At 40.6% G+C, this 15,024-nt stretch overlaps 1 protein-coding gene across 6 annotated transcripts in view; it reads right to left on the bottom strand.

The window, feature by feature from the left end:
• The window catches only part of SORCS1 (sortilin related VPS10 domain containing receptor 1), a 362,307-nt gene that overhangs the window by 232,133 nt on the left and 115,150 nt on the right, over nucleotides 1-15,024 (bottom strand). For all 6 annotated transcript variants that reach the window (XM_053389262.1, XM_053389264.1, XM_053389265.1 and 3 more), the window contains exon 2: nucleotides 3,202-3,269. In XM_053389262.1, coding sequence (XP_053245237.1) covers nucleotides 3,202-3,269 — 68 coding nt within the window. The remainder of the gene's footprint in view (nucleotides 1-3,201; nucleotides 3,270-15,024) is intronic.

The following is a 15,024-nucleotide window of genomic DNA, read 5'->3' as shown; positions in this document are numbered from 1 at the left end:
TCTTTATTTAGTAGCAGAAACCACTGTTTTCTCCAGAGTCTCAAAGCTTAATCCCTTTTGTGATCTAGGAGATATCTGGGAGAGCATTGGAAGAAGAAAATATATATAAACAAATCCAACTTGACTAATTGTTCTGTGTCACACAAGCTATTTCTTACCTTTACTCCCTTTCTTGAAGAAAAATAAATGCTTTTTTAAAAAAGAAAGAGAGAGAGAAATCAAAAGCACAAGGAAGGCCGAGTCTACCTAGAGGATTATAGTGTAATTAATGCCAAGTCTAGCTGGAGAGAAATCTCAATAACTCATTTCAAAAGTGGAATCACCCTTGTAACTCAGAGCCTGTTGATCCACTGAGACTGGTGCATGAAAAGCTCAGCTGCCTATCGACTTCTCTGCCCCTTACACACTGTGTAGTAGCAGCAGAAAGTCTTCTGATGCCTAGGACCTCATGTGGATCACTTTATTAATTTTAATACCATTTTAAAAAACACTTTAGTTAAATTTTCAGAGCTAGGTGACTGAAAGAAAAATCCAAACCTGGCAAGTAATCACATTATTGAAAATATATAGCTGATGGAAGAAAAGCTTCATTATTTCTCCTTAAACCCAGACCAGGAAGAAACCATGCTTAATTAGTGCATTTATGGATATAAAGGTCAACAATGGTATGGTTTTACTTAAATGACTCTGCACGATCTCGCTCCTCCATATGGAACAGTCACAAGAATGAGACTCACCACAGCTCCCCATTATGTTGAAACAGAAAGGAACTGTTTAAATGATGGTTAGTTCAAACAACCTAGGCTCAAACCATGGTGCATTCTCCTGCTTGTTCACGAACTACAACTAACGATAGTTCCCAAGTTAAAAAATAACAGGAAGCTCTGGTTAGTGTAAAATGGGAAGTAGATACTTCTTCCAATTTTGTCCTTGAGAAGGGGTCTTTTCTGTAGTGGCTCCCCATTGGTGGAATGCTCTTCCTAGGGAGGTTCGCCTGGTGCTTTCATTATATATTTTTAGGCACTAGGCAAAAGTGCTTCTCTTCAATTTCCTCTCAACTAAAGAATCCATGACAGATGTCATCCAAGTTCTGCTTAGAAACATCCAAGGAAAACAGCTCACCACCTTTTGAGGGAATCTCCTTTCCTATAACTTGAAGTCATTGGTTTGCATTCTACTCTTCAGGGCAGGAGAAAACAAGCTTGCTCCATCTTCTATGTGGCGTCCCTTTAGGTATTTGAAGATGGTTATCATATCTCCTCTCAGTCTCCTCTTAGCCAGGCTAAACATACCTAATTCACTCAAGCGCTCCTCATAAGGCTTGGTTTCCAAACCCCTAATCATCTTGGTTACGCTCTTCTGTACATGTTCCAACTTGTCAATATGCTTCTTAAATGTAACATGTTAAAATATCAATATGACCACTTATATTAAAGATTTGATTCAATTGATTCTGCAAAACAATGACCGATATCCAAAATAAATATGAGGACATGCTCACATGTGCCAAATTTTATGAATTAAAGAACTAATTCTACCTGCAAATGTCACATGAAAAATTGGCCATAGGACTTAGCTACTGCTTTATTTTTAACCTGCATCATTCTAAAAGTTTAAGGAAAATGAGAAAATATCCCTATATTGAACCTAAGAGGGATGAGGGGAGTCCTTGCTTTCTTCAGCCTTCAGAAACTGGATGTCATTTATAGGCAAACAAGATCAAAACACTCATATGCAAGATAATACATTATTTCATTCATTGACATCCTACCTGGAAAAGCTTGGAACATTCAAGGTTGCAAAAGGTTGCTCTTTTCATTTTATTTCTATGTACTGTTTGATATTTTTAAGGAACAAACACCGAGGTCTACACTAATGTCACAAGGCAAATAGAAATAGCACTCAATAGCCTATTGCTAAACTCTTTAAAAACTTCCTAATATCACTTTTTGTTGTCTCATAGAAAGAACTTTGCAACACATCTACTGGTAGTCTCTGGTGAAATTAAAGAGAAGAGAACCCCTCTCAGTGCAAAGATATAATGCCCCAAGCCAAACCTCATCTGTACTATTCTCCCCCATTAGAAGCTTGTCTCCCAGCAGCAGCACTGCCATCTACTGGAGGGGTGAGGCAGTGGAGAAGTTCATGCTTCTAGATTTATAGTGTACTGTGTTCTCTATTTATGATATAATAAATGTAGGCATATTTATTATTAATACTGTAACCATGTAGTAATTTATAAATGCAAAGGAAGACGGGGGAAAAGCAAACACTTGGAACTTCCGTCTACTTGACAAAAATAGTAGAATTTGTTTTCAAGTTGCTATCCTTCAGATTCCTTTACTCAATGCAAGAGAATATCAGATGACCAGCATGTTCCTTCCCAACATAGGATGGAAGAATGCACAAAGGAAATACGTACAGTACTTTTATATGAATTAGTTTGGGACACACATTGCTACATTGTTGTTGACGTTAAGCAACTCTAGGTATAATGGGTGACTAAACAGGAGTCCATTAAAAGCTCCATGTAAGCTTTCTAAGCAAAGAGTAAGAGTTGAATTAAATATTATATATATGTTAAGTGTGTGTGTGTGTGTGTGTGTGTGTGTGTGTAGCAGAGGCAGTGTGAATAGAAAATTGTGAATAGAAAGAAAATATCACTGCTAAATTTAAAATGGAAATTAACTAATATTGTGGAACAGACTCCCACTAGAGGTGGTGGGCTCTCCTTCCTTGGAGGTTTTTAAGCAGAGGCTAGATGGCCATCTGTCATGGATGCTTTAGCTGAGATTCCTGCATCGCAGGGAGTTGGTCCCTTCCAACTCTAAGATTCTAGGATTCTATTATTCTATTGGAAAATGAGCTTGTTAATGCACTACTCACCATATTGTAAGAAATAAATTATTACTACAAATTGGAACAACATTAGGTTTCGCTTTCAGTTTTTAAATCAAATTTTCATTTTTAATTAACAGATACATGAAAGCAGCAGTACATCATGCACTGTAGCTGAAGAGGATGGCTCAGTTCTGACATCTCCACGTGTTGAAGAATGAGCAGAGCCATAAATGGCCACTCTGAGAGACCTACAAACCTTCCATCATGTAAAAAATCCAATTAAGTCTAATGAAAGGACTGTACCACAGTGTCCAAATTGTTAAGTAAGTTGGTAATTATTAACTCAGCTTATCTACATACCTCCACAGTGAGCTCTCCGTGATACTCCCCAGGTTGTAGTCATACAGCTTTGTCAGAATTAAAATCACCTGCAGGCACAAGAAGGAAATCATGGTTACTCTCTAACAATTAGAATCTCATAGAACTGATATGACCCAGGGGAGGACTTAGACTGCTGTTAATGGGTGCTTAACATAATTAAATGAATTGCTCAAGCATTTGCTTAACTGATATGGAAGTGTCTGCAGAGACGTCCGCAGACATCGGAATTCCTCTCACCAGTGTCTGCCGCATGTGGCAACTTCTCTCAGAAAAAAGGGAAGGGTCATCTGCTCTACCACTCAAAGCACATGATAAAGGTGAAACGTCAACATGGTGTGAGCCAAATTAAAACTATTTTTCTAGACCTGATGCAGGGGCTCCATGTGAATTAATGGTCAAGATCTTCTACTCTGGCAGTTACCCCCTGCCCCCAGAAATAAGCCCTCACATTGTACAATAACACTGATAGATAAACCACAGACTTTAATAAAGACCCATAGTATAGTATGTTCTTCTAAATAGTATGGAGTTATAGAGTTGGACAGGATCTTGTAGGTCCAACACCATGTAAAATGCAGGAAATGCAGAACAAAGAATGGCTTTCCAATTGCAGCTTGAAGACCTTTGCCAAGGGAACCCACAATCCCTGTTTGTAATTGTTTCAGTTATCAGACTGCCCTTATGGATAAAATGCTTCTCCTGAACTTTAGCTGAAATCTGTTAATGGATGTAGCCATACTCTCTGGGGCAGCACATAACCATTCATTGGTTCATTGATCATTTCTGTGTGATAGCCCTTGAGGCCTATTATCATCCAGCTAAACATGTTTAGCTTATGGACTTATCATCCATACCCCTAACTATCTTTGTTGCCCCCCTCTGTACCTTTTTTCAATTAGTTTATATCCTTTTAAAATGGCAGCTGTTACATTTTATGATCTGAAAACTTTTTATTAAAGTTTTTCTTGTTTAACAAACAAACAAAAGTACATATATTGTCCACTTTATACCTGTCCATGTGATGTTTTGTTTGTTTGCCCTAAATGCTGAACTTTGCATTTGTCTGTATCAAATTTCCTTTTGTTAATTTCAGCTGTTTCCCATTCTATCAGGGTCGTTTTGAATTTTATTCCTGTATTTTGAGGTGTTTGCTATTCCTCCCAGATTATCCACACATTTAACAAGGATTGCCTCTACTTCTTCATCTAAGACGTTAATCCCAATGTACAAAGAATACCAGGCCTAGAACAGAGCCTTGCAGCACCCTACTTGCAACCAATGATGAGCTTTCCGTGAGTACCATTTTCCAACCAGCTGGAAATCCATTTGATGTCATTATCATCTAACCCACATTTAACCAGTTCATGGAGTGAAATATGGGGCATGTTGTCAAATGCTTTGCTTAAAACAAGATGAATTACACCCACAGCATCCCATTAATTGGGTTTACTGACCCAATTAAAAGAGAGAGAGAAAGAGATTAGTCTTAAATGAAATTTTAAGGGAAAGCTGCATCACATAATTTTTCAGTGCAGATGTGCTTCTGGAATTACTTAATCAAAGTGTGCTTGTGGCTTCCATGCTAGTTACTTTAAAGTCATTCATTCATTGTGGTAGGCCAGATTCCCCCCACCCCCACCGCCACATATCCACCTTATTGGCATGGTGGTCATGTATAGCAAGGGTGGATAACATGTAGCCCTCCATACATTGATGAACTACAGCTCTCATTATTCCAGGCCATTGGTCATGCTGCCTGAGACTGGTGGGAGCAGGAGTCTAAGCCCAACTGGAGGGATACAGGTTAGACACCCCCAATGCTATTTTTCTAGGAAAAGAGATGCCGGAATTCACCATGAACACCTCCCTTGTTCTCTTATGATGGCAATGGCACCACCCTGAAAGGTGCCAAAACTGAGTTCCTGTGAGTTTCAGCTGGAAAAAAGTCCTGGAAACCCCTGGTGTAGATAACACTCCATGGAATATCATTTATATGGGGTAGTTTGCTACATTCTCTGGTAATTTCACCATGCCCCTGTAAAACCACCAAAACATATAGAAAACAGTGGTGCCCCCCAAAACTATGGGCATGCTTTAAGTAATATCTCTGTTGGAGGTTTTGTTAAGCTGCTTTTCGGGTTAACAGGTTCAGTTGCTGACAGTGCCCTTAATTCCTGTTACAGATGGATGCAAGACCTGGCACACTGCTAGCCTGACTTCATTATTTGGTTTACTGCCGTCTTGTATCAGGAGAGCAACTACCAGAAATGCTTTATGTGCAAATGCCCCTCCCTTCCCCATTTTCGTAGTGGGGGATTTATAGGTCTATTCAGGGAGCGGCGCGGCAACATAATTCTGTATCTTCAACAAACAGCCGCCCTGCTGCCACTGATAAGCTTTCCTGGGAGGGCGGTGATTGAAATTTAGCACTTTCCAAGCCTTAATTGGCACATGTCTTTGTCAGGCATACGCACCCGCTGTGGGAATGCCATCTGACAGGGTGGTAGGCAGCCTGACACCTAGCACAAGCTCAGGTTCTCTCTAAAAAAAGTGAAATTAAAATGAAAGTGAGTCATCAACTTTTAGTAGATCAGAGTTTGGAAAATGGAGGACAGCAGAATGACTAGCGATTTCCAGCTGCAATTAGCTGTTCATCTCTGCTGTGCTCGACTACATGCTTGGCACCATATTGTTTCAGCTGCCATTGTGCCAATAACCCCATATGAACCAATCATTTATTATGATTTATTTACCAACCACATGGCTCCCATCGAGCCCTCAGAACAGCTTACAGACAAAAGCAAAAACAGCACTTAGTCCATAATCAAACTAGTAGCAACTAAAACTACATCAATTTAACTACTTTAAAATCAAGTGTGAAATAGCATTTTATGAAGCAGCTAAGATAAAGTTTGTACAGTACTGGAAAAAAATAAATCAGACCGGGTTGCAAAAAGTTTCAGCAGAAAGACAGAGTGGGGGATAGTGTTTCAACCTATACTGAATTTCAGTTTCAGTCCTCTTGAAGATTTAGGTTCAGTCCACAGGTGGGAGCTCTGATGTTGGCAGTGATAAGGAGCACTTCCGGAGAGCTAAGTTTACAAAATGTGCCATTCCTGGAAATATCAGTCTGAGCCAAGGTGACACATGTATTAGTTCAGAGGTAAGGAACTTTTCTAGCCCAAATTATCTCTCTTGCCCCTTGTAGGCCAAGTTTCACAGGTGGGTGGAGCTTCACACCTGTCCATCATCTGATGTCAAAATTTTATCGGGTGACCTTTTTGCTCACAGGGGTCTTTAGAAGCCTCTTCCAAACTGCTATTTTGTGCAACACTTTGAACTGAGTTTCTGAAGATCTGAAAATCAGATGATTGTCAGATCAGAGTGCTGCAGAAAATAACACTTTGAGGGGGCATCTTCAGAAGCTCTTCTCAGTGTGCTATTTTGCACTTAGTTACATTTCGTTTGGACTCATGCAATGCCCAGCATTCTGTCTAGTGATCAGAAACCAACTAAGCAATTTTATAGCTACCCTGGCTACCCCACTCCTTCCTGGAATAGTAGCAAGACTCTGATTCAGAGGACTTATAAGATATTGTTTCCCCCTCCTGAGTAGGTCTCAGTGATTAGTTTTATGCTCCCAGACTTGATTTTTGTTCCTAGCCTAACTAAGAGACACTCATCACACTATCTGTTCCTGGGATCCTGGTAGAAATTATGGAAGGCTGTGTCAAGGGTAAGGAGCTGTGATCAGTTAGGGCATGTCAGGTCTCCTGAAGCTACAGCTTTCCCATGGGGTCAGCTTCCAGAAAAAAGGGCTATTTATTAGGGTCCAATGACCTCCCTAGATCCCTTGGAGATGTCACTCAGTTCTGGTTCTGCACAGCTGTTTGCAGAAAAACAGCTGAGGACAACACAGTCTACATCACTTCAATGCTTTTTTGGCTGTATGAAGTGATACTAATGGCCCAGCCTAAGAATAAATATTTTAGAGAGATTAAATCTTGGGCTTTACTCATGTTTAAACCACTTCTATGTTAAAGCAATATACAGTGATCTTTAAAAATATGTAAACTGAATAACTATTAGGTAATCCCCTCATCTTTCATTTTAATGCACCCCTTTTCATAATACCCCTTTTACTTTACTGCTATGGTGCGATAACCTTTCTTTTCCAATTACTTTTTCTGATAAAGTACATATTTTTTTGATACAAAGACAAAAGTGCAAACAGGATAGCAAAATGCATGTTTGCATTGAGGTGCTCTCATTTTGTGTATTGTTAGTAAAAAAAAAGCTATGTAGACCCATCATGTAAAATATTTATTCTTTCATTCTTACTTCCGCTTCTCTGTTGTTTAGCCTGTAAAAGGTTAGTTTACATTTAACATTCTTTTTCTCTCTCCCTGGCTGTCGCTAGCTAATCTGAAGACCCTAATGAACAAAGACATGCATATTATGTTGCTCTAAATGTCAAATATGGGTGTAAAGGAATTCGGTAATGTAATGAAAAATAATGCATTGCCCTTTTTTTTCTCTTTGTTTCTATTCCTCTCATCTACAGTAATTTCATCAAACAACACAACTAGCTATAGAAGAAGTAAAGAAAAATGAATGTAAGCTTTGCTTACATATCCCCTGGTCTTTGAGGGGCTTCTGTAGTCATGTTGCAGAAGCGAGGGGAACAAGTTAATGTAAGCAACTAATAGAAGTACAGTATATACTCGAGTAGGGACGCAGGTGGCGCTGTGGGTTAAACCACAGAGCCTAGGACTTGCCGATCGGAAGGTCGGCGGTTCAAATCCCCGCAATGGGGTGAGCTCCCATTGCTCGATCCCTTCTCCTGCCAACCTAGCAGTTCGAAAGCACATCAAAATGCAAGTAGATAAATAGGTACCACTCCAGCGGGAAGGTAATCGGCGTTTCCGTGCGCTGCTCTGGTTTCACTAGAAGCGGTTTAGTCATGCCAGCCACATGACCCGGAAGCTGTACGCCGGCTCCCTCGGCCAATAAAGCGAGATGAGCGCCGCAACCCCAGAGTTGGTCATGACTGGACCTAATGGTCAGGGGTCCCTTTACCTTTACTATATACTCGAGTATAAGCAGACTTTTCCAGCACGTTTTTAATGCTCAAAAAGCCCCCCTCGGCTTATACTCAAGTGAGGGTCCTTTCGGGCTGCTCCTTACTCCTCCGCCGCCTTTGCTGCTGTCGGTGGCAGAGGAGAAGGAATGAGCAGCCCGAAAGCAGCCTTTTAGGGCTGCTTGTTCTTCCTCCGCCACTGCCACTACCACCAGGTTTGTGGTGTGGTGAACTGGCTTATACTCGAGTCAATAAGTTTTCCCAGTTTTTTGTGGTAAAATTAGGTGCCTCGGCTTATATTTGGGTCAGCTTATACTCGAGTATATACGGTAGTCTCCTTTAACATTTCCCACTCCCTGCAATGTTTTCCATTCAAGCAATATGAATTTAACTATTTTCCCCTAACATATCAAGTGCTCTCATTTCCACTGTTCAGCATACTATATATAATGCTTCCTTCCTTATAATCTATCATGGTTACCCAGATCAACAGAAGGTGCACTATTAAGAATGCCATCTATGAATAATCATTTTTTAAAAACAAGATAATGGCATTTTATGTGTTAGACATGTGTTGCCCTTGTAAGCAAACCCTATTGAGTTCTATGGTACTAATTCCAAGGGAAGTGTATATAAAATGGCAGTGTGAGAAATGCGCTAAAATTCGAGCATTCAGAAGTGTTTCCATATTTGCCAGTTTAGCAACCAAAAACAGCCCAGTTTTTACAATTCTCCTGAATATGCTCGTGTTCAAGTTTTGGCACATCTTTATAGAAATGGTGCTGAAGAATAATGAACCAGCAAACAACAAGGACTGTTTCAGTGTCCTGGCTATCCACATGTCATGCACAGATGATGCAAATACTAAGAGGACATTGTAAGCCCAAAGTAGCAAAACATGGGAGATTCCTAGATAGATTTTCATCTGCAATTTTCTCTCCTAAAAGCAGCATGGTGGGAAATGTTTTGGACTGCAGCTACAGTGCAAAGGTGGAGGGATCTTTACTTTCACCACACAACCTTTGGCCTAGGTTCAAATCTTCCCCTTTCACTGGCAGCTGTCATTAAATAAGAAAATTAATGGGAAGTGCAAACCATTGATCTCTCATATAATGTATAATTTGATGTCTGAGATCAACATGGGATCTAGAGAGAAACCTGGTGGTTACCTGCCATTTAGAGGCAGGTATTTCAGAACAATGCCATTATTTAAATCATAATATGATGAAAAGGGAAGGGGAGGAAACAGGGGCAGATGATAGCACAGAGCAATGATGTCCTCTAGATGAAAAATTCCTAGCTGGAAGTGATCTGCAAGGTTCCATGACACATGAATATTCATAAACACAGATCCAAGCAGAGCAGTTTACACTGTGCTAACCTTAGCAGAAAGTACATCTGCTAGGCCTCCCCATCAGACCAAGAAAGAGATCTCAACTTCCAACTGCAGTAACTGATCTAGGATGAGCCAAAGTTGCATGCATAGCCATGATCAGCTTATGATTTCAAGCTCCCCAGGCATCACAAAAGGCAGCTGTCAAAACAGGCACAAGCTACTTGTTTCCACAAGTCTTTAGGGAATGAGAATCTGTGCCTTTGGAAGATAATTATCTCAAGGCTTGGGCCTTTCAGTTCCAATGCAAGCCACAAAATCCAATACTTGCCCCTTTGAAAGTGTTGGCAGTGTCAGGTTATTTGAAACAAACTCTGGCCTCTGTCTTCAGCCAGGGGACCAAAGGCCACTGGGATGTTGTATTCATGTTTTCCATAAAGAATATAGCGAAAGAAATCCTACAGCTATATTTTATGAATTACAGGGATGCAACTTTGTGTGATGTTCCTAGAAGACTCATATTACTTTCCACTCTATGCCCAAGGGATCCAACTATTTTGACACAACTTTCAAAAACATGGATACCATATCAAGCCAATATAGTGTCACTTAATCGCTTGGCTAAGCTTCCCTGACACTAATGCTCTTTTCCCCTGGCAGCTACTCTGGCCACTTTTACACTGACATTTATCTAGAAAGATTAGTCACTATAACCCTGTTCATTTTCCATGTGGTTTGGAAGAGGCATCAATTGTGCTAAGGAATAGAACTAGCAACCTTTAAGGTATAGCTGGGATGGTTCTATGCATAAAAGAGCAGAAGGCCCACAAACACAGGGTCGCCCTAGCAACAATATGCATGGCGTGAGCCACTTCTGATGTTGCTTTGTTATACCCATGTTCTGAAACAGAAGATAGGCAAAGCCTACTGAAAAGCAGCTTTGTGATGTTGGGATGTTTGCATGTGATTCTGAAATGTATTAACTATCACCACTGCTTTTTTTTCTTAAAAAAATGTTTAGGGGTACTCTCATTTTCCTACTCATATTGAAATATTGTGCCTCAATGAGGCCAAACTTAGATTCACAAAATGTTTAGGGGTATGCGTCCCCCCGCGTCCCCCCAGAAAAAAACACCACTGACTATCATAAGGATCTGCAAGCATAAGACCACAGATTCATATCTGATCTTTGTGTTTGGGGGAAGACAACAAGGTTGTCTTCTTTTGTAAATAATAATAATAATAATAATAAATTTTATTTATATCCCGCCCTCCCCAGCCGAAGCTGGGCTCAGGGCGGCTAACAACATTAGGCTAAATACATTATAGGGAGCAATTTCTGATTGCACAGCTATTTCTAACACAAAACAACCTATCTGTAGGAACTCAATCTTTCCACCTGAAAATATTTTACTATTTTATGAATCACCAGGCTTCCTATCTACAAATTATTTCCATTTTCCCCCAGTACAATAAGATGCTAAAGTCAAGCAAATAGCTTTTATCACTTCATTGGGGATGGAGTTCTTCAAAGAGAGGCAAATAAATCAACCTAATAAAAACATGCTTCTGCTATAATTCCAAGTGATTTTGTTCTTTCGATTTATAACCTCAGGGCTGGATTGAGAATTTTGTGAGCCTCGAGGCAAGACATCTGCAAGAGACCTGTCTCTCCCCCAATGAACGTGTAATGTTTGCTCACTTCCATCATTGCTCAAAAACACTGAGACCAGAGAAACAAAAGTCCAAGGTAAGTCATAGACTTAACTTACGCCTGCTTTTCCTATGTAGTGGTTCTGCCCATTCCCTGTTTCAATGAACTAAAAGCAAACTCACTCAAAGGTACTGCATAGAGATTTTCAGCCTTTTTGACTCCCACCTTTGACTCTGCCCTGCTTCCCCTTCAAAGGCCTTATCTGAATCTGTTACTGACCCCTAATTTCTCCCAAGTTCTGTGGGGCTCCTCCAGCCCCCTTACCAACAGTGCCCCTGCCACAAATATCTGCCCCACTGTGGTCTTTGGCTTGTTTCTTTATCCAACCCCACTTGACCCTATTCGCAAGTTGGTCCCCTCTCACCCACTGGTACTCTCCTCCATCCGAGCCCCCCAATCTGCCAGGTGCATCCCACTCAATACCAGCTGGCTAGCTGCCCCCTTGGCGTAGAACCCCCACCTGCTTTGTGCCCCACTTTAACCCCTCCAGGATATCACCTCTGACTCCTCCTTCCCTCCCTTCCTTGGGCTTCTTGCCTGTCTCAGGCAAACCAACTAATAAGTACCGTTATCTCAAATCAATCAATCAATCAATCAATCAATCTACTCCCTATGTTCATCTCTGCCTTTATTGCCTCCTCCCTCCAACTCACCAGCTCTCTCTCTCCCTCCTCTTCTTTCCTCCTCCAAGTAGCCCCTGGACAGTACCTGATACAGCCTGTCCAATAGTAATGCATCATGTTAATGGTCCCAACCAACAGGAGTGCACTTTCTTTACCAAGGTCTGATTGTCGTTATCAGAGGAGAGAGAAGGAAGGAGGGATGGAGGTTGGTGCTGCCTGTGGTGCACCATTCAGGGCTACACGGCACACTAATTGAAAACCACTGGCATAGAGAATGAAAAGCTGGCATACAGACCGCAGTGCACAACAAAGCAACAACATTCAATACCTTGGACTAGACTTTTGGCACACATGTCATAAATGTTGGCCACTACTAATTTGTCTTCATTAAATGAAGCTATCACCAAGCCCAGCTCACATCAGACTGGCTGGAAAATAACTCCCAACTTACATGCATCATGGACCATGGTTAAAGTGCTTACCCTGTCACATTTAAATGTGTGTGCTGGTCCATACAAGGGCTTCTTTGTCCCTTATGCAGGGACTGTACAATTCCCTGGAATTTTCAAAATCAAACTTTGGAGGCTTTTGCAGTCTTCCCTCTGAGCCGAGGATATTTGCACAAGAAGTAGAGTTATATTTTCTGTTTTGGCATGACTTCTTAACTGACAAAAAAATCCCTCATCAAATGTGTGCATTAGAGCACAAAAGTAAACATTCATAAAAATTCAGTTCAGATCTAGTTTTCTGCTTTCAAGGACTAATGGCCCTGGAGTTGTTTACAAGAACACGGTGCTATATTACTTTTAATATGGCTAATTTTCACTCATTCCTCCATACATCAAACCATTGTTTACCTCTGCTCAGCAACCTAGGCAACATGAAACAAGGAACAAGGAACACGGATTGTGACATCCAATACAATGCTCTCTCTCTCTGAGTTTACATGGCACTCTCTGTACTCAAGCCTCATATCTGATAGATTCACTCATATTATCCATAACAAAGTGAGGGCATGTACAAGCAGATTGTGTCATGTCAAAAGTCCCAGCCAGCCAATTGGCTATGACTTACTTGCTTTTACAAGTAAAACTGCTTCTTAAGCGAGCTTCCTTATGGGTAAACAAAGCACTCATCTCCCCTCTAGGTAATACAGACAGCTCACAGAAGTGAGCTGTTCCAAACTGTATAGGGAAAAGAAACAAATCCCCTTTTCAAATATAACAAATAAACACAAATACTTTTCATGCAGCAAATCTGCCAGAGGAACTGTGTTGAATAGTTTGAACTTATCTCACAGCATTTGGGATGGCGGTAGGGATGGGGAGATGAAACATGGAAGTGCTGGATGTTGTTGCATTCTCAAGTCTGATCCCCCTACTCAAAATGTTTGGATTTCCTACATATGTACCATATATAAATATATAGTCGATGCTTTATGAGTGAAAGCAAATATGGAGAAAGAAAATGAAGATAATACTATTTAAGCCTTCTAATACCAAACCTTTATCCATCTGATATTTCACTTCCAACTGTGACAATCTTGCATATGTCAGAAGACACCTCCCCCCCCCAAAAAAAAACCGTGACAAAAATCTGACTTCTCAATTGGCCATGGACAGAATTAATTTAACAAGCAAGACCGCTTGCTCCAACAAGCTGTCCCTCTTGTGGTAAACACATAGCTTTTTCTAGACTGATTAGTTCCCCTCTCTCACACAAAATGGCTGCCATCTGTCAGCTCATTTGTAAAAACACAGAAAAACTGTCCAGAGACAGTTGGGCAGCAATAAACATTGGTCTAAAGCAGAGATGGAGAGACTATGGTCCTCTGAGTGTTGTTGGACGGCCCATTAACCCTAGCCAGAAGAGCCAATGCTCTGGTATTATTAGAGCTGCAGTCTAGGAACATCTAGAGGGCCTCAGGTTTCCCATCACTGGTCTATAACTTTGCTACATGATTTCATGAGCAAGTCAAACACACATTTGAAGAGGTACAGTACTTCCACCATTTTCTTGTGGAGGGCTGTTCATTTGGAATAGCCCTCATGTGACTATCACACTTCATATGAAATGATAAACTGAGGAAGATGGTTCCTGGTTTCACAGCTATGAACTGGATTGCAAACTTGAACAGTGCTTACTGTAGTGGTGCCCTCCCTGTGGAACACCCTCCCATCAGATGTCAAGGAGATGAGTAACTATATAACTTTTAGAAGACATCTGAAAGCAGCCCTGTATAGGGAAGCTTTTTAAGGTTTAATATTTTATTATGTTTTTATATGTGTTGGAAGCCTCCCAGAGTGGCTGGGGCAACCCAGTCAGATGGCTGGGGTACAAATAACAAACAAACAAACAAACAAAAATAATTACTATCCCATGAACTCATGTGATGGGAAAAATCACACAAACACACACACACACACAAACGTCCTGCACGAATTTAAACAAAGTTATGATCTTGCACTACCCAGAAGCACCCAACAAATCTTAGATCAAAATCACCTCAGTATATTAGCACCACACACACACACACACACACACACACACCAAACCTTCATTTACTAGATGGTGTTCTGCAGGGTATATTGCAGTTATAACAGATCCTATAAACCCCAAACACAAATCCAGAAGTTGTAGTAATATGAACTGACCATTTGTAAGCCACTTTCTAAAGGAGAATGAGAAAATGTTGCAAAGGAGGAAAGGTTGGTGTGGAAAACCTTCCTTGGAATAGAATCACTAGATTGTGGGGAGGGAAATAATTAAAACACAAAATCCCAGACTCCAGAACTGCTAGCTAGAAATAATGTGACATATTTATATATATCTGAACACCTAGCAGTCAGCTTATTCTGAGGCTTTCTAAAGCAGATAAAAGTGAAAAATTAGCATGCAATGAATAATTAATTTCGTGCTTTACTGATGTTTAAACAAATGGCTTTCATGAAAGGGATAGGCATTCAAGCAATAAATCACTGTTTAGCTCCCTGTCAGAAGGAAAAAAAGATACCATGACAGAGTTATTGAATTGAGCTGCATGGTCACAAGG

This window comes from Podarcis raffonei, chromosome 5, assembly GCF_027172205.1.
Source record: "Podarcis raffonei isolate rPodRaf1 chromosome 5, rPodRaf1.pri, whole genome shotgun sequence".
Classification (NCBI taxonomy): Eukaryota; Metazoa; Chordata; class Lepidosauria; order Squamata; family Lacertidae; genus Podarcis; species Podarcis raffonei.
Note: the sequence above shows the minus strand (reverse complement) of the source record. Positions and strands in the feature narration are given on the sequence as shown.